Here is a 12,078-nt window from a genome sequence, read left to right as displayed (position 1 = left end):
ACTCAACAAGTACGATACCCTTTAACAAGTACTGCGACAACTACATTCACAATTTTCTATTGTGTAATCGAGAATTCAGCATTGTTTTAGTGTGTCTGTTATCATTCTTCCACTTTCCAATGGAATCAAACATGAAAGAAAGAAAGAAAGAAAAAAAACATTAGATTGGTGTTTGACATTCCTTTAAACATAAATCCATTAGTCAACTCTAACTGGAACAACTCAATGAGAATTAAGTATGACATATCAGAATCTGCTTATTGATTAGAGAGCACAAGGAAGTTTATCCTTACATTCTGCAAAAATAATAAAAAACAATTCACAAAAAAAAAGAACTATGTACTTTCTAAGACTGATTCACATGCATCATGAAAAAGGATCTTATGATTTACAATCAATCTGTTATCTAAATTCTAAAGAACTTCTCATACTATGAGTAGAAGTTTGTAGGCTTAGTTTGATGGTGCCACTTTCAGAAGATTGACAAACATCAATGCATTCCTCTAAGTCAGCATCACAAGTGAGTAGTACCCACTCACAGTCATCATCCAAGTATTTCACATCAAACTTCTTCATGTCACTCACGTTAAATCTCCCACCAATTTCCTGCAGAAGATCTTCATAGCCCCAGTTCTTGGGCATCCGAAACCGAGTTTTCTCATCACCATATGTGACTTTCACTCTGTGAGCATCCACCTTGCTACTTGTTTTCAACAAGGGTCGTTGATACTGATTTTTTGGGTGCTCACCAAGTGTTTCCTGGCTTAGTGATCTTGGCAAGAGCTTTGCTTTATCCTGATTCAGGCTTTTAAGCTCTGCTTCGCTTCTGATCCTCTTCAACGCAACAACAGCAGAATCTTCACCAGCCGTGGTGGAATCTTTCTTACCGGCAATGTTAGTTGTGTGAAGCTGCTGTAGCTCTGACATGCTGGAGTAGGAATGGCTGGAAATGGAACTCTGACCGCAGGATGAAGAGGGAGATTTTGACGTGCCTTCTGGACTCAATGCACCAGGATCTGGCTGCGTGCTTATTGAGTTTGGATTATCAGTTTGATTGAAAGTTGAGAACAGTGTGGTTCCTGATAAGTTTGGAGAAGCTAGGTCTGGGAAGTTTGAATAGAAGGAATCGATTTGAAATGCCCCAGAGGCACCTTGAACCGAGTCAATCACAAGTTGAAGTTTCTGTAAGGAGTGACCAACCTTTTTTATCTTTCGGGATGGCCAACGCTTTATCCCGTGTTGCCGGCAGATCCTTTTCAAGGTTGTAGTACACACTGCAAAATGTTTAAAGATGAAGCATGCTTATGTTGAAATGAAAGAGATTACTAATATATATGCACACAAAATCACTACCATATATGAATGTAATCGCAGCTTTTTTCTCTTTTTGCCATATAGGAAAACCTAATAAAAATTACTAATATAACATAATCTGTCAGAGAACTGTCAAACTTAGAGCCAATTTAGATAAACTTTTCATCAAGCACATGTGAAGTAAGTGAAACGAATGAAACTGCTGTCAAAAATTAAAATCAACATATACGCTAGCTTCCTTAGAGAAGCTCCCTTGCTACTTTCTTCGCGAGTACCTATAAACTTAGAGAAGCGTTTTGTAATTGAAAAGTTACCAAGAAGCTAGAAAATAATATAAATATGCCATAGTATTGTGTAAGAAGAGCTACTTCCCGATTTAGAACGGAAAACAACAGGGATATAAGGTTTCATTCTATGTTTGGTGCCTTTTTTAAGAATAAAACAGTACAAGGCATGAGGTTGAAAACGTGGTTTGTCTTGGTTCTACTAGAAAGGGTGGAATGGAACAAAGTAGTATAGTATAGAACGTTTCAGTTCTATTCTGTTCAATCTGCATGGCAAACAGAACCTAGTGTTTGCACACCAACAGTAAAAGAAAGATGCTGATGTACAAGACTTACCACCGATATTCTTTGCAGCGTCTTTTAGGCTTCCAGCAAAATATTGTCTAAGAACTTGCAAAGTGATAGTTTTCTCTGCTTTGGCCCGTCTTCTGTCTCCCATTTTACTCATTCCCACACTTGATAAGTTACCCTCAACAGAAGTAGAACTCTCCCTGACACAGTCAAGGTTTCCTTTTAAAATAGGACTTTTTTGTTGCCGCATTGGGTCAGAGAACTTTCTACCAGTTGTTTCACTTAATTTTTCTTCAGTATCCAACGAGGCAACCGTCCCTTTGTGTTGAAGTTCCTCACAAATTGCAGTCCTATCAAATCCACTATCTGCTAGGGATATCCCTTCATCAATTGACAACTTAGCTTCCACCAATTCTTTATCACTTATAACCCGCAAGCTGCGACAAACCCTTTGTATGATGATGGACAATGATGTAAGCATTTTTCTCTGCTCTTCACTGTCATTGCAATCAACCGGCAAGAAGAACTCTAAAACAAAGTCATCTGTGCTGTTGTAGATGCTTCGGAGGCGTATGGCAACAGCAGCACGCAATCCAAACAACCTCGCATGATGAGACAGTGGATAGTCTTTCTTGCTTAAGGAAGTTATGTCATCTGAGAAACATGGTTGGTTGGTCATAAAAGCTCCCCCAGCAACACCTTCACCCTTCAACAAGTGATGCTCGGTGCAAGACTCGTGAAAAGACCTGATTTTGGGATCACCAACATAGCAAGCATGCTCTGCAGGAGATATACAAAATAGATAATTATCTTCAGAGTGCCGGCACCCCTCTTTGCCTTGTTGAACACATGGAATCCAAGTTTGAGCTAAAGGTAATTTATGCATTTCACATGCAGATCTCAACACCTGTTGAATCTCAGGTAGTACAGCTTCGTAGGACCTGTTGCATGCCTGCTAAAACAATAAACAGTTGTCACAACGAGAATTGCAAACTAAAGTTCATTAAAAATCCTTCCTGAGTTGGCTTTTCATTTACCTTCACATTCTGAATACTTAATTGTTTTGAGCTTCTAAGATCAACAGCCTGCAGGTTAACGACATTTCTCCAATCATCAAACTGGTGTAAATGACTTTTGACGAGTTTTATATATTGGGCATGTTACGTGTTAACCACAAGCATCTATACTCAAATATGTAAAAATAAAGCAATTCAATCACAACTCACAAGTGTAAAAAGTGGAAAACATCAGATAAGCATGAAAATATGGGTTCACAACACAAGGCCATGCCATGTTTTGTAAAATCCTGGGGGTACCAGGGACAAAAGGGACATACCGAGAAAACTTGTTGAGTATTTTTATCCCTTGAGAATCAGCAAATGTATGTTCAAAGCAACCTAAGATAAAATCTCAGAATTCCAAAACCTTGGTTCAACTTTTCCAGGGATATTTACCCACACACTGCTATATTCTAAAAACAACAGAACAGAAAAATTCATGGAAAATAGGAAAGGAGAAAGAAAAACCTCAAGTGCTTTGCAAACACTCTCAAGTTCAGGACCATAGTTGATCTGCTGAGTAGTCATCACGACCTCAATAACTCCCAAGCACATCTTGCTCCCTTGCTCAAAGATTGGAACCGCTAGTGACCCACTCACATCATACTCTTGAGCATGGTCAAGTCGCGGGTACTCGTCACTCCTAAAGAATCTAACATCAGGAGTCCACTCAGGAACCTTGTCCCTAAACACTCTACCGGGCAATCCTAGCACCAATTCCTTGGAGTCACCCTCCTCTGCTGGCACCAACTCCTTGACCTCACCCTCCTCAGCAGAAAACTCATACCTCACAGAGATTTCGCGGTACTTTGCAAGGTTCATAGACCTTGAATCGAGTGAGAACAGAATATCATTAGCTGCGAGAATCGGCCTACCCCCTCTATGAACCGGCACCCATATCTGTATAAGCATATTTTTGTTCCTATTGTAGTCTTTGATCCTCATGAGGGCCCTTACCAGCTTCTCCATTATGGAAGGTCCAGGTGCTGGACTAGGTGTGGGTGCAAACCTCCATCTTCTGACCCCATCAGATGCTCCTTCAATTGAAATAGTTTCAGGCTGAAACTGTTGACCACCACCGCCACCTCCACGAGCAGCAACAACATTGTTGTTGTGGCCTTCTTCTTGTGTCCCGAAAGCAGCACCCTGGGATTCATTGTGGTTGGTCTCCAAGGCAGGCCAGGAGAATGAAGGGTCAAAGAGGGGATTGGAATAGGAAGGACTTTGCAGCAAGAAGTCAGATCCATCAACAGAGGCTTCGAACCAGCACCCATCGTAGAAAAGCTCACCCATGTAGTCAAAATCCATTGAAGTTGTTGTTCCATCAGGTGGTGAAGCTTCCATCATGGTAGCAGATGATGATGTCACATCACCATCTCTCATCATGGGTGGCTGCTTCAACAAAAACAACTTCCTCCCAGAACAACACAAGTCTCACCTCTCAAACAGATCTCAAAATTCTTGTCTCGTCAAAAGTGAACAATCCAGGATTGGATTGCATAATATCTGTCTTCACTCCTCAAACCTTGTCCTCTGCCCAAAGTTGTCGATAGTGGCAGTTAGAGCAGATTACACATATATGTTTATACATCTATCTTGCCAACGAATAATATGGGAGGAATCAGACATAGAACGACAAACAATGATGTTTTCTTTTCTACTGGATATCTGAACAGAGTCAAAATAACAGAAGTGGTGATTTTGCAGAACCAATCCAAATTTTTTACACCCTCATAGAAATAGAATATATACCCCGTCGAAATCCATGATCAAAAAGGAGGGAGCGAAAAAGAAGGAAGTTGGACCATAAGAACGGTACAAGTGCTCGGAAAGATTCTCTCCCAACAACACTACACTTTGCTGAAAATGATAAACAAGATTCCACCTCTTGTGAACAAAGCCAAGCTTGTTCAAAGAGGAAAACAGCAGAACAAAACTTGGTGAAGTAAAGCTGAGAAGGAGAAAGGGAATTTGAATAACTGGACATGTAAAGATTCTTGAAGATACCCAACTTGCGTTTTCATTTATTATTATTTTTATTTTCTTGTTTGCAGTTTGCACACTCCACTGTTAACTGTTTACTATAATGTCCCCCACCCTAGCCCATGCTATTGCTTGCTAACCCCAAAATAGTAATAAAAAAAGACCCAAAAAAGGAAGTTGAACAGAGCAGGTAGTAAAGTAGTAGAATTTTTAAAGAGAAAAGATGGTAGTGGTGAAAATGAATGAGTGGGAGGGCACCCCAGCAGAAGTGAAGAAGGAAAGGGTTAGTCTTGGAGAAGTAGCAGTAGCAAGCATTTGTATAGTAGTAGGTTAGTAGAATGAGCCACACAAAGGTGATGATTCCAACCAAAGGGGGAGAAGATACTGATGCAGACTCCTACCCCACTTCTTTCTTTCTAGCTTTGGAACTCTCGTTCTCCCGGTAAAGTCAAACCACAACCCCAACCAAACTATGCTCAAACTAAAAAGTAATCTTGAGATAAATTCTAGGGAAGAGGAAGTAACCTTCAATAATGTAAATTATTTCATTCAATTTTAACTGTTTAATACCAGAAAATCTATTTTGCAGAGAGGCTTGTAAATGTCTACCAATCAGGTAGTGGAAGTTTGTATAGAATTATCAAACACTTGTCAACCCAATTTTTCTTGAGCAAATTCTAGCACTCTGCTTTCATGCAATTAGCATTATTTTTTGTCATTGTGATACTAAAATAAGGTGTATTTGGTGGAATCAGAATCCTTGGGAGTGGGTAAAAGAAGTGTGGATGTTGCTCTTCCCACATTTGCCACGATCTCTGCAATTTGGCGATTCCTTTTCCATTTTTTTCTTTTGATTGTTTCGTCAGAAAGCCCCACAAATCTATTAAAATGCTAATTAGAAAATAAATAATTGTGGCTCACGCTCGTATGGGACCCGTGGGGTTTTGTTTTTTGACTTTACTTTAGGGAAGATGACCTCAACTCCTCTTCTGCTCTTGCTTTCGTATATTATTCGTTCTACCACTGCATATACAAACACTGACGTTTTACTTTTCTCTATTATCAACATTAATTACATTTTTTTATTACCATTTCACCACTGCCACGTTATATTACTTTTTTATTAATACTCTTCATCACTTCCTACTTTCTACAAAATATCAACATATCATTTATTAATCAATGTAGTTCTATAATTTATACCAACTTGGTTAATATTATATATCAATAATTTCATTTTTCTCTTTTATTTCAAATGTAATATAAATCCTAATAAAATCTTAAAATTTATTATTTATATGTTAATAAGAGTTGTATTAAAGTCTATATAATATCATCGTTGTTAAATTTCATATGTATTATTTTATTTTACTAATTTCAGTGTTAAAGAATATTTTAAAATTTCTTCATCTTATACATACCTGTGACTTTGTTTTAGAACAACACAACAAATATGAAATCTGTTAAAATAAAATTATGATGTCATATTAAAATATAAATTTTAACTTTAATTCGATTTTATAAAATAAATTTTTACATCTAATTATATTCTAGAAAATGTTTTTACTTTTAATCAATATAGGATTTTGAATATTATTAATAACAATTGGACACGAAAACTTACACTTTGAACTTTTTATAACTACACCATTTTTTTTAGTTCAAAAAAATTTAAAATATATAGAATATATACCTATTTATATAATAGTTATAATTTTTTTAAATAAATTTTTTTATGTTAAATATTATAACATTTAAACACATATCAAATAACAACAATTATTAAATAAACCTATTTTAGAGATAAACCAGATACTTTTATCTTACATCTCTTATATCATAATTTTAAATTCTTCTATTTTTTAAAAATATTTTTTCCTCTGTTCTTACAATTTGTTTCTCTTAACAGTAGTCTGTTAAACATGTAAATAGTCTACATATTGATAGTAAAAAAAAGTATTACCTTATTTTATCACAAATCATCATTATAAAAAATTACTAACTTTTACTCATTACTTAATTACTGTCATTTGTAATCAAATGATGATCTAAAATAATTTACACTAGCATAGAAATTTACCAATTCATTAATCAATATGAAAGTTGACACTAATAATGTATTAAAACACATGAACCGAATAACCTATTTAAACGACTTAATTATAACAAAACAAGCGAGAGTCATGCATTTAATGTTACAAAGAAAATTGTATCATTTTACTCAATGTTTCTGTTTTAAAATTTATTTTTTAACTTTTTTTTTTGTATTAATTACCTGAAAGATTAAGTCATAGAGTTTAACTCGAAAAAGAATACTAGACTCATATTACATATACATATGTCCTGGTTGGACACCAGATCGAAGACACAAATTAATAATATAACATAATAAATACGTGGCAAGAAAGCGGTTATAAATGGCGTTGAATAAGTCAAGGACATGCTATGATATGAAAGATACTCCCACGACATCAAAAAATCACTACACACAACTTAGTAACCACTACACACGAGTTAACCAACTATCTAACCCACGCAGGAAGAGGCCCAAGTCAACTTATAATTAAGACTTCTGAAGGAGGAAAATGTACGTTTTTTGAGACCCTAAGAGAATCAACTAGTCACTAGCACTGACTTGAGCGTCAGAGTGCAATCGCAAGTATCCCGCCGACTGACGGAACGCGCGCGAGAGAGAAGAAAGTTTGAAGGATTCAAAGACTGCAAACACGCCAGTGAATTGTGTATCGAGTGGATCAATATTACTCAGGCCTCGTTATCCACACAGGTACAACATATAAGGGAAATTTAAATATTTATGTATTTAGCATAAATATATATATATATATATATATATATATATATATATATAAAATTATGTCAGGTACATCGAATGAGTAAAAAACTTGAAAAATAATCGCTTCGTTCTAAATATCTGTCAATTTAAAATTCTGCACAAGGATTAGGAAACATAACATTTGTCATAAACTCTATAAAGAATATGGAATTGAATTTCTCTTTTCTAGAACTGTGTGTTCTTGATGGCTTTTTCTTGAAAAGAAGAAAATATATTAATTTTTTATGCTATTATTTAACTCTCTGAATAAAGTGTAGAGAAAGAAAGACAAAGTTTAGAAAATTATGAAGATTCCCTTGATGTTGTCAAAAGATAATTAATCTAAAATGACAATTATTTATTTAAGCTAAACCAAAATTCACAAGGCTTGTTTCTGTAACTACCAGAGTGTAGAATAGAGGTAAAATTCAAGATCACTACGATGTAAGTCTAAATTGGTTAGATGATTAACTTTGTTAAAATTGTGATTTAATTATATTTTTTTCATCAGTTTGAATTATGCGTCAATCAATTTGGATTAAAATTTTTAAGTTAATTAAGTTTCTCTATTTTCAAAATAAAGCAAATTTGGTCTTCTATCAACTGTACTCTGCTTAAAATCAATAAATTTTCATTTTTTATCTGAACATTTTAATACTTATGATGAATTTGTGATATGATATACAATTTAAAGAATTTGAAATTATTATTTTTGAATAAATTTGTAAAATTTGAGATTGAGATTTAAAAGGTGTGAAAATTTGATAATTTTACTTTAATTAAAATTTGATGTTTTGATAATTAATTTTGAATGAAAAAAAAATGCGCAAACGATTTTTTGTTTCAATCTTTAAAGCTGTTTAATTTCAATAAAAGAGTCAATAAAATTAGTTTTTTTGGTATAAATTACGAAAAACTTGATACCTTTTAATTTGACATTTTTATTTTGAATCGTATAGGATCATTCTATTTTACTGCAAGTCAAGCCTAATTTAAAAAAGAAAATACTTAATTAATTAACTAAAAATAAATAAATAACTAAAGTCACTGGTAAACTAATTATGAAAGTTAATCATCTTATTTCGTTTGATTTCATCGTTAACAAATCATAACTAAAAATTTCCCACTATGAATGACGTGAGAGAGCATGGACCGAGTCACGCTCATGCATTATAAATCGTAAGAAACTTGAAAGAAAGAAAAATGTTTGATTTGCAGATTATGACGTGTGATGATGAGAATTTCTTCTAATTTTATTACCAGATGTACAAAGATCTCAACTTTTGGTATGAATCTTGAATTTTCCACTGAATCATCAGAAACTAGTAGTAGTATTTTTAAGGATTACGTATTACTATTATAAGTCATGTTTTATTGACAGAAGTTACACATGTCGGAGTGAAACCGACATTAATGGTTGTTTATTGCAGTTTAAGTCATGCTAAAATAACAAATACTTAGTAAATTTCAATATAATTCAAAAGTTTGTTTAAAAATGTTTTTTGCGTCACAATATAAAAAAAAATGAGATTGGTAATGGATTTGAAATGTTGCAGGGCATAACTCCCCCATACCTGTATGGAAACGAGATCATAGTGAAGATTTGATATTCTCAATAATCATAAGAATCGGATTCTTACATCTTTATATAATTTGAGCAAAATTGAAGGGAAGGGAAATAAGAGTGGTCCATTTTGAAGTTGAGCATATATAAATATATTTATTAAGAAATTGGTATGAAGAGTGGGTTTGCGTTTAGGAGTGAAAATGGGAGATTCCCAATGAAATAATTTAAAGATTAGGGTTTAAAATAGGGAAATGGGAATAAGAATCCATGGGCACCAAGTGTTTTTTTATTGGTTTGACGAGAAAGAGATCCGAAGAAGAAGAAGGGTGAGATCCACTATCCACCACAAAATCGGACAATGACAATATTCGTTCTCATACGGCAACCCAACCGAATCCTCAAAATGAAAACCAATGTCCCTTTCTCTGTGCTGTAAACATGACGTTCAAATAATTATCTATTTCATTTCATTTCTACCAACAATATTAATATTAGTCTTATTATTAATTGTAGGGTTTGGTTTGGATGTATACGGCATCCAGTGTATCATGTAATGTAGTGTACAATGTTATTGCTGTTTTTGCTATTGCTGCATGCTAGCCAACATCATGGGACTATTCACCAAGAATAAACATTTAATATGAGTTCTCTTTTTTACTTATGGTTAATAAAAAATATTTATGATTTGTGAGTTTTTCAAATTTTACGAACCTATTATTTAGATTTTGTATGATTTAGAGAGAGGAAATATTAATTTTAAATTATTTAAAAATGTTTTTGCAAGTTAATTTGATTGTCAGTAAACTTCTGCAAGCGAACTTAGACTTCGTCTGCCTTGTGGTGGAACTCGTGATTTTCTTAATGTTCGGATGTTGTTCCTGTTAAGATAGAGGGCGCATTAACGATCGATCACACTCCGACGATCAAGTCAGTAAGAGCTCACAAAAGCAACTATAATTCTCAATGTAGTGTGTAAAATAGTGTACCTTCACCTAACGTTTCAACCCTTTTTTATAACCACACACACAACAATTGCACTTGAGACAAGTAAATATTAACTGAAAATAAGCACATTATCTTATATCTCTAACAGAAAACCACTTGTCACGTGCACCAATGACCTTTAGGTGTTAAACTACAAGTCATATTCTGTTATACATACACCTCCCTATCTTTTTAGGGTTAGCAACATCTATCAACATGTATTTTACATGCAGCAAACATTTACGTGCAACAAATAAAATGTTTTTTTTTATATTTTATCTTATATCTTTATAAAATATCTCTTTATATTTTATCTTTAAGCACATATAACTTGAATATCATATCATTAGAAAATTAGGCTCAAACAGACTCAACACCACTACCTTAAATCCAGGTCCATGGCCGAACTGACTTCTATCCTACCCGAAAACCGAGTAGTAGTTGGTCTAAAATCGAGGACTGAGCTCCTGCCCAATAAAAAAAATATAAAATAAATAGATTTATATTTTAGAAGTCTGATTCATCTTTCATTTGTTCTTTTCCAAAAAAATAGTTATTTTTTAAAATTTTATCCAAAATATATATATTTATATGCTTATCTCACCCTTGTTATCGATCCTAGGCACACGAGCGACACCTATATAATATTTCTTAGTCTGATGATTCTTAGCAAAAATACTACACAGAATGTTCATGACATCGGTGCTTAAAAATTGTTATAATTATGTGAAAATCGTTTCTTACGTATTTAGATTTGACTTCATTCGAGTTTTGTATAGAAAACATATGAAATAAAGAAAAGAAAATTTGCCTGTATTGGTTGAACGACGTAAATTATTATAAAGTTTTTTAATATACGTTCAACTATTTTAAATAATAAAAAAGAGTGTGGCGTGATAACTGGCCTTGTACCTTAAAATTTTTAATATTTTTACTTAATTAGTCGAATTTGTTGAGGTTGTTGTGATGATGATGAAGGAGAAGTGTTGATAACTAGAATGGGAAGAGAAGCCAAGTTGCAGGAGACGCCAAATTGGGCACTTATGGTGGTGGTGTTGTTTTCCAACATCCATTGTAACGACGTCGTTGATAAGATCATTGCTCCTGCCTATCAAAACAGAACCATATGATCCTGATAATGCAACCAAGTTGGTGGCATTATGCGACTAAGACATGTTCCTTTTTTGTTTTAGAAGGTGCTCAAAGACACAATAGGCCCATCTAAAAGTTCACTCAGGCCCATTAGTGGACCCTAAGGTTCTCCCTATCATGTTGCTAAACAGCGACAGCTGTTCCTCTAGGATTGGAGCAAACAAATAATGAAAATAGACACTTCGAATATTCCTAATTCCTTCTCTACACTTTCTACTTTCTTTGCTTTTTTTGCCACTGAAAATAAATAGGAAGTTTGTAAGTACTTTTAATTAATGTCAAGAAATTAAAAAATTCATAATTTGAATAATTATTCGAGTGTTTTTATATTAAAATTTGAATGATATGCATATCTTTAAAACATTTTTTGTAAATTATAAAAAAAAACTAGAGGGATATTTTCTAAATTAAATAAAATTCAATAAAAAAAAGTTATATGAAGTAAGATATATAATTTTTATGTTTCAATTTTATATAATACATGTTATTTTATTTAAGCGTATAACGTTTTTTTTCTCTCTCAAACTCTGTAGTAAGTTTTGAACGTAATGAATTTGGTATGTCTGATGAGAGAAAAAAAACAGCAGTGATAAAATTAAAAAGAAAATTGTA

At 33.7% G+C, this 12,078-nt stretch overlaps 1 protein-coding gene across 2 annotated transcripts; it reads right to left on the bottom strand.

The window, feature by feature from the left end:
* Positions 1-226: 226 nt before the first annotated feature.
* On the bottom strand, positions 227-5,465 carry LOC137820454 (Plant regulator RWP-RK family protein). 2 transcript variants are annotated; one of them, XM_068624557.2, is made up of 4 exons: positions 3,416-5,465; positions 2,927-2,974; positions 1,935-2,844; positions 227-1,274 (listed from the first exon to the last, which is right to left on the bottom strand). In XM_068624557.2, exons 1-4 carry the CDS (start codon positions 4,331-4,333, stop codon positions 403-405), a joined length of 2,748 nt encoding a protein of 915 aa, XP_068480658.1. In that variant the 5' UTR covers positions 4,334-5,465; the 3' UTR covers positions 227-402. The 2 variants fall into 2 exon arrangements, with proteins under 2 accessions (XP_068480658.1, XP_068480659.1); XM_068624558.2 differs by having other exon boundaries at positions 1,935-2,841; positions 3,416-5,420.
* Between the last annotated feature and the right edge of the window lie 6,613 nt (positions 5,466-12,078).

Source organism: Phaseolus vulgaris, chromosome 9 (genome assembly GCF_051622355.1).
Source record: "Phaseolus vulgaris cultivar YP4 chromosome 9, ASM5162235v1, whole genome shotgun sequence".
Lineage (NCBI taxonomy): Eukaryota > Viridiplantae > Streptophyta > Magnoliopsida > Fabales > Fabaceae > Phaseolus > Phaseolus vulgaris.
The sequence above is the reverse complement of the archived record's forward strand: the minus strand, read 5'-3'. Positions and strand labels throughout refer to the sequence as shown.